Source organism: Salvelinus sp. IW2-2015, unplaced genomic scaffold, assembly GCF_002910315.2.
Source record: "Salvelinus sp. IW2-2015 unplaced genomic scaffold, ASM291031v2 Un_scaffold1614, whole genome shotgun sequence".
Classification (NCBI taxonomy): Eukaryota; Metazoa; Chordata; class Actinopteri; order Salmoniformes; family Salmonidae; genus Salvelinus; species Salvelinus sp. IW2-2015.
Window position 1 is genome coordinate 54,422 of NW_019943033.1, and position 18,770 is coordinate 73,191.

The window sequence follows — 18,770 nt, forward strand, 5'->3', positions numbered from 1 at the left end:
GCACCCCCCCCCCCCCCCCCACCCCACTCTCTCTGTGGTGTGCAATTAAGCTCTTGTTTCCCTCTGAATCTGCCCCCCTGCCACAGCCAGGCAACCGCGTCCCCCTCTCAACACCCGTCTGTCTACCCCTTGCACCCTGTGTGCCCAATAACACAGCTAACAACCCAAAAGCGACCCAACACACGCACACTCAGACAGCCAGAAACCCTTACACACATACAGTCACATCTTCTGCATGCTAGCTCTAAGCTTTGCGATGGGAACATTTTACTGGCATAGTCCAGAGCAGAGAACCCACAAGTTGTTGCAATGTGTTTGAGTAAGTTGCATAGATCCAGAATGTTTGACTGTTCTGAGTGCAGTGAAGTTGGTGACCAACAGTAGCTGTCTGGACACTTGGCATGACTGTAGTAGTAATGGAGGGGATTATGATGATCATGCGTGCTGCTGTTACTGGCTGCTAACTGTGTGTGTGTGTTGGTTTGTAACATCATGTGTCCTGTGTTTTCCCTCCAGGTGTACATGTACCAGCTGTTCCGCAGTCTGGCCTATATCCATTCCAGGGCGTGTGTCACAGAGACATCAAACCCCAGAACCTGCTGGTGGACCCCGAGACGGCCATCCTCAAACTCTGTGACTTCGGCAGGTTAGTCTGTCTGTCAGTGAGCACCTCTGGCCATCTCTGAATGTTCTCTGACTGTGTCTGTGTTTCTTAGCTGCCTGTGTAAACACAGCTCAATTCTTCTGATCTTTTTTCCACTAATTGTTTATTAGAGATATTTTCAGCGCTGATCTGATTGGTAAAAAAATGAGAAATTCAGTATTGGGCTGCCTGTGTAAATGCCGCCTTACTGTTCAGTCTGTCTAAATCGATCTCTGTCTTACTCTTGTCTATCTTTTTCTCTGACTGACCACCTCTCTCCCCTCTTGTCTCCAGTGCTAAGCAGCTTGTTCGCGGGAGCCCAACGTGTTCCTACATCTGCTCGCGGTACTACCGTGCCCCGAGCTCATCTTTGGCGCCACGGACTACACGTCCAACATTGACATCTGGTCAGCGGCTGCGTGCTGGCCGAACTGCTGCTGGACAGCCCATCTTCCCCGGGGACAGCGGAGTGGACCAACTGGTAGAGATCATCAAGGTAGAGAAGAGGGAGCTGAAAGGACACCAAACTGTAGGGGTGGGAGATGGAAAGAAGAGGGAGTGTAGGTCTATGTTGGTGGCGGCGGTAGGAGTGTACAGTTGAAGTCGGAAGTTTACATACACCTTAGCCAAATACATTTAAACTCAGTTTTCACAATTACTGACATTTAATCCTCATAAAAATTCCCTGTCTTAGGTCAGTTAGTGATCACCGCTTTATTTTAAGAATGTGAAATGTCAGAATAATAGTAGAGAGAATGATTTATTTCAGCTTTTATTTCTTTCATCACATTCCCGTGGGTCAGAAGTTTACATACACTCAATTAGTATTTGTAGCATTGCCTTAAATTGTTTAACTTGGGTCAAACATTTCAGATAGCCTTCACAAGCTTCCCACAATAAGTTGGGAGAATTTTGGCCCATTTCTCCTGACAGAGCTGGTGAACTGAGTCAGGTTTGTAGGCCTCCTTGCTCGCACACGCTTTTTTCAGTTCTGCCCACAAATGTTCTATGGGATTGAGGTCAGGGCTTTGTGATGGCCACTCCAATAACTTGACTTTGTCCTTAAGCCATTTTGCCACAACTTTGGAAGTATGCTTGGGTTCATTGTCCATTTTGGAAGACCATTTGCGACTAAGCTTTAACTTCCTGACTGATGTCTTGAGATGTTGCTTCAATATATCCACATAATTTTCTCCCATGATGCCATCTATTTTGTGAAGTGTACCAGTCCCTCCTGCAGCAAAGCACCCCACAACATGATGCTGCACCCCCGTGCTTCACGGTCGGGATGGTGTTCTTTGCTTGCAAGCCTCCCCTCTTTTTCAAACATAACGATGGTACATTATGCCAAACAGTTCTAATTTTGTTTTTCATCAGACCAGAGGACATTTCTCCAAAAAGTATGATCTTTGTCCTTATGTGCAGTTGCAAACCGTAGTCTGGCTTTTATGATGGTTTTGGAGCAGTGCTTCTTCCTTGCTGAGCGGCCTTTCAGGTTATGTCGATAATAGGACTCTTTTACTGTGGCTATAGATATTTTGTACCCGTTTCCTCCAGCATCTTCACAAGGTCCTTTGCTGCTGTTCTGGGATTGATTTGCACTTTTCGCACTAAAGTACGTTCATCTCTAGGAGACAGAATTACCCGCCATTCTGAGCGGATATACCGGCTGTGTGGTCCCATGGTGTTTATACTTGCGTACTATTGTTTGTACAGATGAAGTGGTACCTTCAGGCGCTTGGGAATTACTCCCAAAGATGAAACAACTTGTGGAGGTCTAATTTTTTTTCTGAGTCTTGGCTGATTTCTTTTGATTTTCCCAATGATATCAAGCAAAGAAGCACTGAGTTTGAAGGTAGGCCTTGAAATACATCACAGGTGCACCTCCAATTGACTCAAATGATGTCAATTAGCCTATCAGAAGCTTCTAAAGCCATGAAGCATTTCCTGAATTTTCCAAGCTGTTTAAAGGCACAGTCAACTTAGTGTATATCAACTTCTGACCCACTGGAATTGTGATACAGTGAAATAATCTGTGAAACAATTGTTGGAAAAAGTTGTGTCATGCACAAAGTAGATGTCCTAACCACTTGCCAAAACTATATTGTTAACAAGAATTTGTGGAGTGGTTGAAAGACGAGTTTTAATGACTCCAACCTAAGTGTATGTAAACTTCCGACTTCAACTGTAGTCATGTTGGCGCGGGCGGCGGCAGGAGCGTAGGTCTATGTTGGCAGCGGCGACAGGAGCGTAGGTCTATGTGGCAGCGGCGACAGGAGCGTTAGGTCTATGTTGGCAGCGGCGACAGGAGCGTAGGTCTATGTTGGCGGCAGGAGTGCTCATTCTTGGAGGAACTTCATGCATCTTTCACTCTTCCAGTTTTGGGGACTCCAACGAAGAGGCAGATCCGAGAGATGAACCCCCTACAACAGAGTTCAAATTCCCCCAGATCAAAAGCACCCCCTGGACAAAGGTACTTTCTGCCCTGAGTTCTATTTAAATAGTTTTACAACACCATTGTCTTCCATTGGGATCCATATCAGAGAGAGAACATTTTGAAATGGAACAGATACGACAGCTAGATGAGTCAAACAAGATGCCCTTTTTTTCCCCCTCCGTCAGGTGTTTAAGCCGCGTACCCCCCGGAGGCCATCTCCCTGTGTTCCCGTCTGTTAGAGTACACCCTGTGACCAGGCTGTCCCCCCTGGAGGCCTGCGCCCACGCCTTCTTCGAAGAGCTGCGCCAGCCCACTGCCCATCTGCCCAGCGGACGAGAACTGCCCCTCCTCTTCAACTTCAGCCCCGTCGGTGGAGTCCACACCCCTCCCCTCTGTTTGGCCTCCCTCAGTCAGTAGCCATGCCCTCCTCTGTTTGGCCCTCCCTCGGTCAGTAGCCGTGCCCTCCTCTGTTTGGCCCTCCCTCGGTCAGTAGCCGTGCCTCCTCTGTTTGGTCCTCCCTCAGTCAGTAGCCATGCCCTCCTCTGTTTGGTCCTCCCTCAGTCAGTAGCCATGCCTCCTCTGTTTGGTCCTCCTCAGTCAGTAGCCATGCCCTCCTCTGTTTGGTCCTCCCTCAGTCAGTAGCCGTGCCCTCCTCTGTTTGGCCTTCCCTCAGTGAGTAGCCATGCCCTCTCTGTTTGGCCTCCTCAGGAGTAGCCATGCCCTCCTTGTTTTGGTCCTCCCTCAGTCAGTACGTGCCCTCCTATGTTGGCTTCCCTCAGTGAGTAGCCATGCCCTCCTCTGTTTGGTCCTCCCTCAGTCAGTAGCCGTGCCCTCTCTCTGTTTGGCCCTCCTCAGTCAGTAGCCGTGCCCTCCTCTGTTTGGCCTTCCCTCAGTCAGTAGCCGTGCCCTCTTCTGTTTGGCCCTCCTCGGTCAGTAGCCGTGCCCTCCTCTGTTTGGTCCTCCTCGGTCAGTAGCCGTGCCCTCCTCTGTTTGCCCTCCCTCGGTCAGTAGCGTGGCCCTCCTCTGTTTGGTCCTCCCTCAGTGAGTAGCCATGCCCTCTTCCCTTTTTGCGCAAGCTTCTGTAATCCCTCAGTTTTCCAGATAAGTTGAAGCGTGTATGTTGAGTGTCCTGTGTGTGTAGTATGAACTCATCTCTCTCTCTCTCTTTCTCTCTCCCTCTTAGAGCTGTCTATCCAGCCCAGTTGAACTCCACACTCATCCTCTCACGCTCGCGCACAGACATCACCTGCCTCACACGGTATGTATAGCACAGCCTACCCGACACATGCTTATTACATGTTCAATACATGCTTATTAATGTATACATATTTACAAGACTAGGAATAGGGGATATAGCTGTCAAATCAACATTTAACACCCTTTTTAAATGAATATTGCTGTGTTTGGATGTGTAAACCCAACATTAAAAGCATTGACCCTGATGGTGAACTGAAGTGTTTAGTGTGGTGTGTATCTGATGCCTGTCTCTCTCTCCAACCAGATGGCAGTGTGTCGGACAACCCCCAGCCCAACAGAGGAGTGAGAGATGGAGAAACCTTTTTATTTTTGTGTGCAATATTTACTGTTCAATTCTAATAGTTATTGATATTGTTGTGTCTTCTCACTTCTGTTTGCCAAAGCAAGTTAAATAAACAGTAATGTAAACATGTTTCCCATGCTAATAAAGCCCCTTTGAATTTAATTTGAGAGAAAGGGGCTGAAGAGTAGTGAGGGAAGGGAATAAGGAGAGAGGAAGGAAGGGAAGAGATGCAGATAAAGAGTAGGGAGGGATGAGAGGAGCACAGTGAGAGGTGGAGAGGAGAGTGTAGAGATGCTGAGTGAGGGCAGTGTGTGTGTATGATCAGTATGCATCTCCACACCACAGGAGAGAGCAGCAGGGTGGGCTGAGGAAAATGGGTCATGAGACACAGATAGTCCTCTCTGCTGCCACGGGGCATAGCACACACACAGAGAACTAACAGACAACATAAGTGCCCTTTTAAACGGACAGGCAAGCTTACTGCAAACTCTAATTTTTCCAATTCTAAAACACTGAAGTAGGTATTGTCCCCCAAAAATATGATGCAGGAAAAGAAGAGAATGGAGGAGTTGAAAAATAGTGGTAACAGACAGAAAGACTACCGGAGGTCAGTGAAGAGTCAGAGCAGAGAGAGAAAATACAGTTGAAGTACGAAGTTTACATACACCTTAGCCAAATACATTTAAACTCAGTTTCACAACTCCTGACAATTAATCCTAGTAAAAATTCCCTGTCTTAGATCAGTTAGGATCACCACTTTATTTTAATAATGTGAAATGTCAGAATAGTAGTAGAGAGAATTATTTATTTCAGCTTTTATTTCTTTCATCACATTCCCAAATGGGTCAGAAGTTTACATACACTCCATTAGTATTTGGTAGCATTGCCTTTAAATTGTTTAACTTGGGTCAAACGTTTTGGGTAGCCTTCCACAAGCTTCCCACAATAAGTTGGGAGAATTTTGGCCCATTTCTCCTGACAGAGCTGGTGTAACTGAGTCAGGTTTGTAGGCCTCCTTGCTCGCACACGCTTTTTCCGTTCTGCCCACAAATGTTCTATGGGATTGAGGTCAGGGCTTTGTGATGGCCACTCCAATAACTTGACTTTGTCCTTAAGCCATTTTGCCACAACTTTGGAAGCATGCTTGGGTTCATTGTCCATTTGGAAGACCCATTTGCACTTCACAGATACCAAGCTTTAACTTCCTGACTGATGTCTTGAGATGTTTCTTCAATATATCCACATAATTTTCCATCCTCATGATGCCATCTATTTTGTGAAGTGCACCAGTCCCTCCTGCAGCAAAGCACCCCCACAACATGATGCTGCCACACCCGTGCTTCACAGTTGGGATGGTGTTCTTCAGCTTGCAAGCATCCACCTCTTTCCTTCAAACATAATGATGGTCATTATGGCCAAACAGTTCTATTATTGTTTCATCAGACCAGAGGACATTTCTCCAAAAAGTACGGTCTTTGTCCCCATGTGCAGTTGCAAACCGTAGTCTGTCTTTTTTATGGCTGTTTTGGAGCAGTGGCTTCTTCCTTGCTGAGCGGCCTTTCAGGTTATGTCGATATAGGACTCATTTTACTGTGGATATAGATACTTTTGTACCCGTTTCCTCCAGCATCTTCACAAGGTCCTTTGCTGCTGTTCTGGGATTGATTTGCACTTTTCGCACCAAAGTATGTTCATCTCTAGGAGACAGAATGCGTCTTCTTCCTGAGCGGTATGACGGCTGTGTGGTCCCATGGTGTTTATATTTGCGTACTATTGTTTGTACAGATGAACGTGGTATCTTCAGGCGTTTGGAAATTGCTCCCAAGGATGAACCAGATTTGTGGAGGTCTACAATTKTTTTTCTGAGGTCTTGGCTGATTTCTTTTGATTTTCCCATGATGTCAAGCAAAGAGGCACTGAGTTTGAAGGTAGGCCTTGAAATACATCCACAGGTACACCTCCAATTGACTCAAATGATGTCAATTAGCTTATCAGAAGCTTCTAAAGCCATGGCATAATTTTCTGGAATTTTCCAAGCTGTTTAAAGGCACAGTTACCTTATTGTATGTAAACTTCTGACCCACTGGAATTGTGATACAGTGAATTATAAGTGTAATAATCTGTCTGTAAACAATTGTTGGAAAAATKACTTGTGTCATGCACAAAGTAGATGTCCTAACCGACTTGCCAAAACTAGAGTTAACAAGAAATTTGTGGAGTGGTTGAAAATCGAGTTAATGACTCCAACCTAAGTGTATGTAAACTTCCAACTTCAACATCAATGCGTTTTCTTCTCATCAAATCCTTGGGGAAAGAGTCCTCTAGTCAAATACAGTACCATTTGGGGTACCCAGACTTTTACATCGTCATACAGTCCTTCTCTCATGACGGGATTTACAGTATTACCGGATTAGTACACAAAGGGGAGCCACAAAACGCAAAAAAAGCCTGTTGTGCGTCCATTACCAGAAGGCTAACAAAATTAGTACAAGTAATGGCAAATTTCCATGAAGGCGGCTAGCTAAATGTGCTATCAAGCACAAACGAAAATAAAGTATTTGCAAAGACAGGCAATCCAGCTCAAAGTTATACATACATAGGAGCTACCGAATATAACTTTTGGTGAATTTGGACATTTACAAGCAAATGTGAACGAAATACATTGTACAAACAAAGTTGACATGTTTGTCTGAAGGAAGAACAGTACTGGCTCTGGAGCAGTATGTGAACACTGTGTCTGTGTGCAGTCGCTAGGGAAACGGGCCTGTCTTCTCTGCTCGGAGAAGATGATAGCAAGTTAAACTTGCGTCGCTTTAATGAAAAATTAAGAATTCTGCATTCAGGAAAAAAAGTTATTTTGCTGCGTTTTGTAAACTCAGATCTAAAATAATTCTTTATGTAATTTCTGCTCGGCATCACAAATTTTGTGCTTCAGTTGCACTTGTCCACTGGGATGAGAATTCACTAAGGGCGTTCTATCAGCAGACAACGCTCTGATGTGTAGCTACTTTTCCTCAGTGTAACCAGCCTACTTCTCTCTGGTAAAACGCAAGATTAACTTCAAGCAAAACATTAGGAAATGTAGCCAGCTACATTGTTTCTCTGATAAACATTAGAAATATGATAGCCATGCATTTTTTTGGCAAAAAAATACCTTGCATTTTCATTGTAAGCTCATTTACAATGCTAGCCAAATAGCTTTGCACTTCTGTTGTCATCTGATGAAAATGAAGGACATTTCTGCTGAATGTGTTGAACCAATGTATTTTCTGGGAAGGAAAACTATAGTTGCATGTCCCTGATCACTCTATTGGAGGCAAAAAAATTAACACTTGACTATTAATATACAGCTGGACCCACTTGCTCCCGCTTTCTACTGTTGTGCTATTTACAAACAAACACGGGACTGGCTTTCTGGGGAACTATGTTAAGCTTCATAACGTAAATAATGTGACAGGTGAAATGAAGAACGCAATCCGCTTCATCTCCTAATGTATTGCACAAGTTGACTGCAGGTATTTACTTAAAAAGTAGCTACAAATATGAAAATGTATACAAAACTTCAATTTCCAAATACCCCGGTATACCGCCCAAGCCTAGTACCATTTCATTTAAATAGAGAACTCTGCCTCTAGCAGCATGGAGCTTAAAGAGGAACGATGGAGGGGTGATAGGGCAAGTGAGAGATGAGGAGAAGACGGACACAGACTAAGTGAGAAAGAGGGAGATGAACGAGAGAGCAGGGAAAAAAATAATGACAGCGAGAACGAGGATAAAAGGGAGGGAAAGTAAAAAGAGAGAAACAGCAGAAGAGAAGAAGTAGTGAGTGCATTACCTTGACGTATATAATGGGGATGGTGGTCTTGGCCTTGTTGAAGTGCCGGGCCACCCTATACACCGTCTCTGGGACAAAGTCCAGCACTAGGTTCAGATACACTTCGTCTTTCTGTAAGGGGAAAACAATAGGAGAGAAGAGCAATGTTGTTGAATCCATTTTGTAATGCAATTCATTTTTTCACAAGTCTGGATTTTTCCTTTTTGCTGCATAAACGTGAAAATGTCAAATGTTGTTCCCAATACCTGGTAGTCGGACTTGTACATACCTTCTCCCCACTGGAGTAGAAAAAGTAACGTAGCCTGACAATGTTGCAGTGGTCCAATTTCCTCATGATCTGTAGTTCTCGGTTCTGGAGTAATTGAAATAGCAAGGGGGTGTAATTTAGGTCTCAAGATTTCATCAGTTGAGCAGTAGTAACATTGAGGTATGGGGAGAGAACATACAGAAATACACCTGATAGTGTGTGAGTGATGAGGGGCAATGGTGTGTTTCTGTAGACTGCCAGTGGAAGTGAGTTGCACTGTGTATGTGTGTGTGTGTGTGTGTGTAGACCAGTGTTTCAGTTGAGTCACCAAACCGAGTCGTGTGCTTGAGTCCGAGTCGAGTCACAAGTCTGAGGCTAAGTTGAGTTTGAGTCTGAGTCACCAATGGTGAAGTCCGTGCTCGAGTCCTGATCCAAGTGCTCAAGTCTGAGACACTGGGTTGGAGTTTAACCAAAAAAGAACACAATAATATCGGTTTATGTGCACATAATAAAAAATAAAAAGTTTGAAAGCAAAGGAATGAGTCGGGGGTTCTTTAGACATATTTGCTATTTTGGTTACAAATRTTTTTTTGCTCGCTTGTATTGGCGGCTTGCTAGGTCGATGCTTGTATGTCGCGCCTCTTGATTTAGCTCGGATTTGGTAGACGAAATCTGCCCAACAACAACTAGTGGCGGTCTGGTGGGAAGATTTTCATGTGAGCATTGAAGTAACGCAAAGATTTTCCTCCAGTTGCAGAAAGGTCATAATTGCCTACAATATGCAGCCCACAAAACAAACAAGTCCTTCATACACAGGATCAAACATTTTATTTTAATAGAAGGTTCAATGATGTTTTGAAGGGATGAATTGTCTCTGGACGGAATTGGCTATTGCTCCTGTAAGATTATTATTTCCAATAATTGTAACAGGCTCTCGGCTTTTTGTAAATCGCCCACTGATATGTAGTTTTTTTTTTTCTTCCAGAGGAAGACTAGGTAAAATGGGAGGGTAGAGCGAGATGACAAATTCAAAGACAGCCTACTTTTTAATACTCAAGGGGAGAGAGAGAGACAATAGCTAGACTTGTTTTCCTTTTAAACTCAATACTATTGTTTTCAATTTCATAAGGCAGTTTGTGTTTCTTAACCAGGCAAAGCTAAATAGTAGGCTGGTGACTGGTGGTTACAGGGAAGTGAGTCGCTAACGCGATGTGCAGCCTACATACATACACCTTGATTTATTGTTGTGTTACAGCCTGAATTCAAAATGGATTAACAATTTTTTTCCCCTCACCCATCTACACACAATACCCTATAATGACAAAATGAAAACAAGTATAAAAATATTTTGGCACATGTACTGACAATGAAATACAGAATACCTAATTTACATAAGTAGTCACACCCCTGTGTCAATACTCTGTAGAAGCACCTTTGGCAGCGATTACAGCTGTGAGTCTTTTAAGTCACTAAGAGCTTTCCACACCTGGATTGTGCAACATTTGGCCCTTATTCTTAAAAAAAAAGCTCTGTCAAATTGGTTGTTGATTATTGCTAGACAGTCTTAAGTCTTGCCATAGATTTTCAAGTAGATTTAAGTAAAAACGGTAACTTGGTCGCTCAGGAACATTCACTGTCTTCTTGGTACACAAACTCCAGTGTAGATTTGGCCTTGTGTTTTTGGTTACTGTCCTGCTAAAAGGTGAATTCATCTCCCAGTGTCTGGTGGAAAGCAGACTGAACCAAGTTTCTCTAGGATTTTTCCGGTGCTTAACTCCATTCAGTCTCTTTTTTATCCTGAAAAACTCCCCTGGCCTTAACAATTGCAAGCATACACATAACATGATAAAGCCACCACTATGCTTGAAAATATGGAGTGGTACTCAGTAATGTGTTGTAGTACTGCATTCAAGACAAAAAGCTATTTGCTTTATCACATTTTTTGCAGTATTACTTTAGTGCCTTGTTGCAAACAGGATGCATGTTTTGGAATATTTTCATTCTGTACAGGCTTCCTTCTTTTCACTCTGTCAATTAGGTTAATATTGTGGATTAACTACAATGTTGTTGATCCATCCTCAGTTTTATCCTATCACAACCAACTCTGCAACTGTTTTAAAGTCACCATTGGCCTCATGGTGAAATCCCTGAGCGGTTTCCTTCCTCTACGGCAACGGAGTCAGGAAGGACGCCTGTATATTTGTAGTGACCAGGTTTTAGTATTAGTTTATTAATTCAACCATTAAAAAAAGCATACATAAAACAGTGTATTGATATACCATCTAAAGTGTAAGTAATAACTTTACAATGCTCAAAGGGATATTCAATGTCCACTTTATATATTTTTCTTTACCCATCTACCAATAGGTGCCCTTCTTTCCGAGGCATTGGAAAACCTCCCTGGTCTTTGTGGTTGAATCTGTGTTTGAAATTCACTGCTCGACTGAGGGACCTTAAAGATAATTGTAAGTGTGGGGTACAAAGACGAGGTAGTCATTCAAAAATCATGTTAAACACATACTGCACACAGATTGAGTCCATGCAACTTATGTGACTTGTTAAGCACATTTTTACTTCTGAACTTTAGGCTTGTCATTACAAAGGGGATGAATATTTATTGACTCAAGACATTTCAGCTTAACATTTAATTAATTTATMAAAATTGTGAAAAACATAATTCCACTTTGACATTACGGGGTATTGTGTGTAGGCTAGTGACAAAAACATCTCAATTTAAATTTTCAATTCAGGCGGTAACAAATTTTKGGGGAAAAAGTCAAGGGGTGTGAATACGTTCTGAAGGCACTATGATCGGAGGCAGTACGTGATCGGAGCCTGCCTTCCTGTCTGCCCACACTCAGCGTTTGCTTTCACCGCAGCGCGTGTGCCAGTGTGGCACGTCCTTCCCACTGCTAGCTAGAGAACAGAAACCTCCGTCTCTGCGCACCCAGTGCTGCTAATGTTCTGCTTATCATAATAGCCTATCCAGTCCAAGTGAAAATACACGGGAAGGTGAGTCCGAGTCACCAATGGTCGAGAAGGTGAGTCAAAGTCATTAATGGTCGAGTACTACAGCTCGAGTACTACAACACTAGCGTAGAATGCCAGTGGAAGTGGGTTGTGCTGTGTGTCTGTAGACTCTGTACCTTAAACCTCTTATCCTGCAGAACCTTCTTGATGGCCACCATCTCCTGGCTGTCAATGAGGCGGGCCTGGTACACCACGCCGAAGGAACCATTCCCGATCACCTTGATGTCTGTGTAGGACACCTCCTGTGGGCGGTCTGGACCCTGGCCTGGTGTGGCCACCACAGTCGTCACCTTGCCACTGTCTCCTTGGGGAGAGGTACAGAGGTCAAAACACATTATAGTACATGACCATTTGGGAAGGGGGCTAAAGGTCCCAAGTATTTTAGATGTTATCCAGATGCAGGGACACACACACCAAACACACAGAGGACCATGACTCTGGTTTAGAGGCGGGAAACGTAGTGACGGTCACCTCATCCTTTCTCCAATCCCCTGAGGGGAAACACTAAACAAATGTTCATCACTCCCCCTCTCTCTCTAAATGTCCGTAACCTCGGAAGCCTCTCCCCACAGACACATAATAATAGCTGGTAATGAGCTGTAGTAGCTACAGTGAACCACCTCCACCCTGCCTCACCTTCCCCGGCTCCCCTGTGACAGGGGAGGCTGCACGCCTGGCTGTCACAGCTCTGAACCCTTTCACCCCCTCACTACACTGGACAGTACGGTTTAAATACGAGGAACCTGACAATACTGAGAAATGCATTCTTGCTTTCCTCTGTTTCTTGAGGTAATGGGCGATTTAACACAGTGGATTGGGTGAAAGTGAGGGCTCTCCAACATAGCTTTGACAGAAAGTCATAATGCCAGATCTATAATTACTGTCTTCAAGGAAGGGAGGGTGCGTTTTTTAAGTGTTTGAACGGGGCCGGGACGATACCAGTATTGCGATACTCAAAGTATCCCAGCCCTACTGTCTGTCTGATGTGCGACCTTGTGGAATGGAAGATTCTCTGAGCTCATACATTGACTGACTTCGGGTCAGACGTGCAGCTCAGCTTGTTGGCTGTGTCTGTGAACGGTTGAGGGTGATCTGACTGACACAGCAGCACCAGAGAAGCACAGAGAAGCACAGAAGGGAGGAGGAACACTACAGTAGAGGTAGGGCCTGGAGCCAACTAGCTTGTCAGAGCCTGTGATAACATTGAATGGACAGTACAGTAGCACGCCCAGTGAGTGTGTGCACCGGTTCTTCCATTCACCCTCCATTCGCCTGCCTCAACATGACCTTGCTTTCTCTAATAACTCTGTATCTCTCAGTTCTACTCTAAAGTCTGACAAGGCCTCTAGAACAAAGCTGTGTAAGTGGTTGACTAGCTTAAGATTTTGTTGAGAAGACAAATTTGGATCTTCCTCTGAAGATAAAAATTTATTTAATTTAGATCTTCCTCTGCTGAAGATAGAAATGTATTTCATTTGGATCCTCTAATTGTAAAGCCGGACTATGTCAGTCTCAGGAATCAGACTGGAAGGGAGGGTGAATGGCGGGAGGTTTTGTTCAGCACTGCTAAAAGCATTAGGTGGGCGCAGTTGATTGATGGATTTAAAGTCCTATGATGTAGACTAGACACCTCTGGATGCCTCTGGACGACATGTTTTAATAAACACACTGGAGACGCCACACATAGCTAGAGGTAGATTTCACACTGGGTAGGCAGTAGATTCATTGATTAATCCAAACCAGATCCTTGCATGACTCACTAAACTATTCTTCCTTCTGACGTCTCATACGACCAGAGAACGTCATCTGATCTGTAATCATGTGGCTCACAGCGTTTGCGTCTGTGTAGTCCTCATCTTCAGAAGTAGAGTCAGAGGGGAGAGTTTTAATATGAAACAGCAGTGGCATGATAGTCACTAATGATGAATGCAAAGATGAGCAGTCAGACAGATCAGCTGTCAGGGAAGTGCTTCGGTTCCTAAAGAGGAAGTTAACACACAGGTCTGATGAGTAGGATTGAATGAAAGAGTAAGAGGGAGAGAAGTGATTTCCAGAACACTCAGACTTTAGTCTCAAGTAACTCATCACTTATTTCTAAATATAAAGCGAGTGAACACATTACTCACTAAAAGGATTAGCGATTACACAGCCATGCATTACAAGCGAACATTTATTTATGCCAGAGCTGCAGTATCCTTTTGAGAGAGAGGTAGCTAGTTGGCTAGTATTGCTATGCAGTGGCACTGCCACTTACTCTCTAAAACAATGTTCCTCAACTCCAGCCCTGGTGGCCCACAACTGCAGTTTTGTTCCAGACCTGGGCCAGTTTCCCCAAAAGCATTTTAAGGCTAAATTAATCTTAGAAGCATAGGATCCTATGGTTCTAACAATGAACTTAGCCTTAACCTCTCTGGGATATTCGAGACGGTAGCGTCCCACCTCGCCAACAGCCAGTGAAATTGCAGGGCGCCAAATTCAAAACAGAAACCCCATAATTAAAATTCCTCAAACATACAAGTATTTTACACCATTTTAAAGATACACTTGTTGTAAATCAAGCCACAGTGTCAGATTTCAAAAAGGCTTTACGACGAAAGCACACCAAACGATTATGTTAGGTCAGCACCTAGTCACAGAAAAACATTTTTCCAGCCAAAGAGAGGAGTCACAAAAAGCACAAAGAGATAAAATTAATCACTAACCTTTGATGATCTTCATCAGATGACACTCATAGGACTTCATATTACACAATACATGTATGTTTTGTTCGGTAAAGTTCATATTTATATCCAGAAATCTCAGTTTACATTGGCGCGTTATGTTCAGTAATGTTTTGCCTCCAAAACATCTGGTGATTTTGCAGAGAGCCACATTAATTTACAGAAATACTCATAATAAACATTGATAAAAGATACAAGTGTTATGCATGGCATTTTAGATCCACTTCTCCTTAATGCAACCGCTGTGTCAGATTTTAAAAAAACTTTACGGAAAAAGCACACCATGCAATAATCTGAGTACGGCACTCGGACACAAAAACAAGCCATACAGATAGATACCCACCATGTTGTGGAGTCAACAGAAGTCAGAAATAGCATTATAAATATTCACTTACCTTTGATGATCTTCATAAGAATGCACTCCCAGGAATCCCAGTTCCACAATAAATGTTTGTTTTGTTCGAAAGGCCATAATTTATGTCCAAATATCTCCTTTTTGTTTGCGCGTTTAGTACACAAATCCAAACTCAGGAAGCGCGGGCAAGTCCAGGCGAAAGTTCAGACGAAAAGTCATATTACAGTTCRTAGAAACATGTCAAATGAAGTATAGAATCAATCTTTAGGATGTTTTATCATAAATCTTCGATAATGTTTCAACCGGAGAATTCCTTTGTCTGTAGAAATGCAATGGAACGCAGCTAACTCTCACGGGAGTGCGCGAGACTGAGCTCATGGCACTCTGCCAGACCCCTGACTCAATCAGCTCTCATTCCCCCCTCCTTCACAATAGAAGCATCAAACAAGGTTCTAAAGACTGTTGACATCTAGTGTGAGCCGTAGGAAGTGCAATATGACCCCATAGACACTGGATATTCGATAGGCAATGACTTGAAAAACTACAAACCTCAGATTTCCCACTTCCTGGTTGGATATTTTCTCAGGTTTTTGCCTGCCATATGAGTTCTGTTATACTCACAGACATCATTCAAACAGTTTTAGGAACTTCATAGTGTTTTCTATCCAAATCTACTAATTATATGCATATTCTAGCTTTTAGGCCTGAGTAGCAGGCAGTTTACTCTGGGCACCTTTTTATCCAAGCTACTCAATACTGCCCCCCAGTCCCAAAGAAGTTAAGATGCTTTTGGGAAACCGGGCCCAGTACTAATATAGACACACCTGATGCAACTAATTCACTGACCATCAAGCCCTTTATTAGTTGAATTAGGTGTAGGTGTGTTAGTGCTGAAACAAATATGTGCAGTCATGTGGGTCCCCAGGATAGGAGCTGAGAACAATAGAGCAGTAGAAAGTTGAGAAACGTCAGTAACGCTAAGTGCAGCCCCAGGATACTACGATAATCCTGTTGGCAATTATTGCCTATGACTTGTTTTGTCTGACATTTACAACCCTTGATCTTGGCTTTGCACTTCACTTAGACAAGTCAGTGTTACTTCCAGAAACCTAACAGTAGCGCAGCACCTTTGTTGGGGTTTCTGGTAGGTCCAGACACCTCTAGACCAGGAACAATGCTTATCAGTGGGCACACCCTTTTAGGAATGCAGTACTGTGGTCAGGAGAGACCAAATCAGACCCCATTCAAAACCGAGGATTACTGTTAGAACGCCTGAACAGAGACTGAGCCACTGAAGAAGTGCTGATTAGGTTAGGTGTTCATGTATACCCTGCTGGACTGAGAAGACATTTGACCAGCACCGTCATTTATCTGTCGCTCACCTGTTTCCAGTCTCCATCTCCCACCTCTAGCTTATCTTTCCAATGATTCACTCACCCTCCCTTCCTTCTTTCCCTGCCTCCCTCAATCTCTCCAGTCAAATCCCTTCACACTGAAGCTTCAACATTTTCCCATAGGGTTCCATTGGAGAGCTGAGGCCATTCACAGTGCAGTCTGAAGTGCCATGGTTGACCCAGGCCGGGTCTTCAACATGGCAGGGCTATCAGAATAGCAGTCAGTGATCAGAATGGAAATTGGTATGCAACGTTTCTGGTTTTCAACTGAAGAAATGTCAACGGCAAATACATCTGAATTGATAAAAGTGTTAGGTTTAATAAGGACCCACTAAAGTCTTACCAAAATATGGGTACACTTTCAACCACCTCCTGACACGTGTCTGTTTGACATGGACATTGTGGTGCAATGTTCCAGATTTGGTTTTCCCTAAGTCTGACCGTGTCAACACCTCCCTGTAGGTATTCTGCCAACACCGCCTATCCTAACTACCATTGGGCATACAGTCAATTCCTGTCATTGCACTGGCTGTAAAAATTGGTGAGAATGAGACCCGTTGGAAGAATCCTCAATGTGCGGAAATCTCAATGGAAAGCAATAGGACTAGCCTAATTATGAAGATTATTTGATCTATCAATATATGGACACGTGTCAAATTATGCAAATATGAGGAAAATCAATCATAGATCTTGAACAATAACGAGATGAGACCAACACATATTGTATTTGGAAATACGTGGTTATGATAGTATTATTCCAATAACAAGATAGATACGTAACGGTTCCTTACCACTCACATTATTGCTCAATCTAAAACGGTTGACCAAAGAACTGCAAAACAAAACTGGACTTGTAACGTTATAAAAATGACATTGACAGACCTTTGACACAGCGCACTCCAGCAATCTGGCTGGCTAATTCTATTCCTGCCTTGGACAAACTAACCAAACTGGCAAACTAGCACGTAAATTGTTCTTGAACAAGTTAGCTAGATTTAAAGTTAATTGTTCAGGGTCACATTAAGCCATGTTGTACAAGTACCCTATATATTACGTTATGTGAACTAAATTAACCGTAACCTCGTCTCCTCTAAATAGCATATATAGCTGTTAGCTAGCTAACGTTAGACATGTAACCTAGCTAACTAAGCAACCAGCTAAATAACTTCCAATGCTAATAGCTAAGATTACAGGCTAACTAGCTAAATGAGGACGACGGTCAACCTCGTTTAATTTCACCTAGGTAGGTAACGTTACCGCTGATGCCTGTTTTTTCCAATCTGGCTTCCAACGACAAATATCACCGACATCTGGTTCCATTCTATTTTCATCAATTTCTCCCCAGTTTCTAACATCGTATAGACGTTTCGCATCAAATGCTATGCTAGTTAACGTTAGCCAGATCTGCCACAATCAAAGCCCGGCTTGATCCCACTGTCCCTTTTACAAAAACATACATAGCCTAGCCAGCTAGTTAGCTAGCTAGGTTAGCTTTGCGAAATGATAACATCGACAGTTTAATCAATTTGTTTGTTAGATACTTGCTTTAAATTATCAGTACACACATATATATCCCGATCCCTTCGTTTTGTGTTCAATTAGCTATACTCACGGGCTAGTTTCAAATTTCCGAAGCCAGTCGAGCTGCTCCCTGTGGCCTGTGAAGCCCCAGATTTTCCTGCAGAACTCCCTCCGGTAACAGACGATCCGGCGGCGGCTGAAGCGGCTCCGGGAGCCCCTGGAGGCTCAGCAAACGAGCTGGTCCTGGGCCGCCCGCTGCCGCTCATATCTATGTGCGCTATAGCCGGGGCAGGGGGAAAGGTTGTTACGATTTAGAGCCAAGCAGGCACAGAGTTGACCTATCTTTTCTAATGTAGTCGTCACAAATTTAACTGCATTGGTAGCATATCGTTTGAGCTAGCTTGTACGTCTCCACCTTTCTTCTTCGCTTGGCACAGTGGTTGGACTTGACGCACAGCAACGCACTGGCTGATAGCATTGCTTCATGGGTAACGAAGTTTTGAGGGTAGATCCAACTGGGGCGTATTCATTACGCCAATTCTGTTGCAAAACGTTTCTTTAACAGAAACAAACGGAACGACACGGGGCGGGACCTACCTACATTTGGCCAATAGAAAATCTCGCTTTCGTTGCAAAATGCAATAGTTTCCAACTGTTTGGACTAATATTACACCCCAGAAAGTGCACTTGCGGAACATAATGGTTACAAACGGTTAAAGTAAACAAATTACGATCATATATTTCAACTTATAATAGAAAATGCACACCAAAGACAGCGATTCATATTGTTATTCTTGTGCTTGTCTTGACAATTGTAATGCTCCCCAATGAATGGCGAGTAAAGAAATTATGACTGTTCTAAAATGTAAATTGCATTTAAATATATATATATATTTATTTAACCTTTATATATATATTTTAGGCATTAAGGAGTTGAAAATGTAGAGCAGTGCTTCCCAACATTTTTCGGTTACTGTACCATCAACTGAATAGTACCCCTGGTTGGGAACCACTGATGTAGAGATACCCAGGGGCTCAACAACAGCAT

General features: G+C 43.4%; 1 protein-coding gene, 1 long non-coding RNA gene and 1 pseudogene across 2 annotated transcripts in view; 2 read left to right on the top strand and 1 right to left on the bottom strand.

The window, feature by feature from the left end:
* The window catches only part of LOC112071432 (glycogen synthase kinase-3 beta), a 27,787-nt gene extending 9,248 nt beyond the window's left edge, over nt 1-18,539 (bottom strand). The window contains exons 1-4 of the mRNA XM_070439390.1: nt 17,814-18,539; nt 11,849-12,036; nt 8,724-8,807; nt 8,456-8,566 (exon numbers count right to left, since the gene is read on the bottom strand). Coding sequence (XP_070295491.1) covers nt 8,456-8,566; nt 8,724-8,807; nt 11,849-12,036; nt 17,814-17,988 — 558 coding nt within the window. The 5' untranslated portion in view covers nt 17,989-18,539. The remainder of the gene's footprint in view (nt 1-8,455; nt 8,567-8,723; nt 8,808-11,848; nt 12,037-17,813) is intronic.
* LOC139024531 (glycogen synthase kinase-3 alpha-like) lies at nt 340-1,323 on the top strand (annotated as a pseudogene).
* Nucleotides 3,073-4,293, top strand: LOC139024530 (uncharacterized). Its single transcript, XR_011475863.1, has 3 exons — nt 3,073-3,116; nt 3,266-3,450; nt 4,264-4,293. It is a non-coding gene; the product is annotated as an uncharacterized lncRNA (long non-coding RNA).
* Nucleotides 18,540-18,770: the final 231 nt, after the last annotated feature.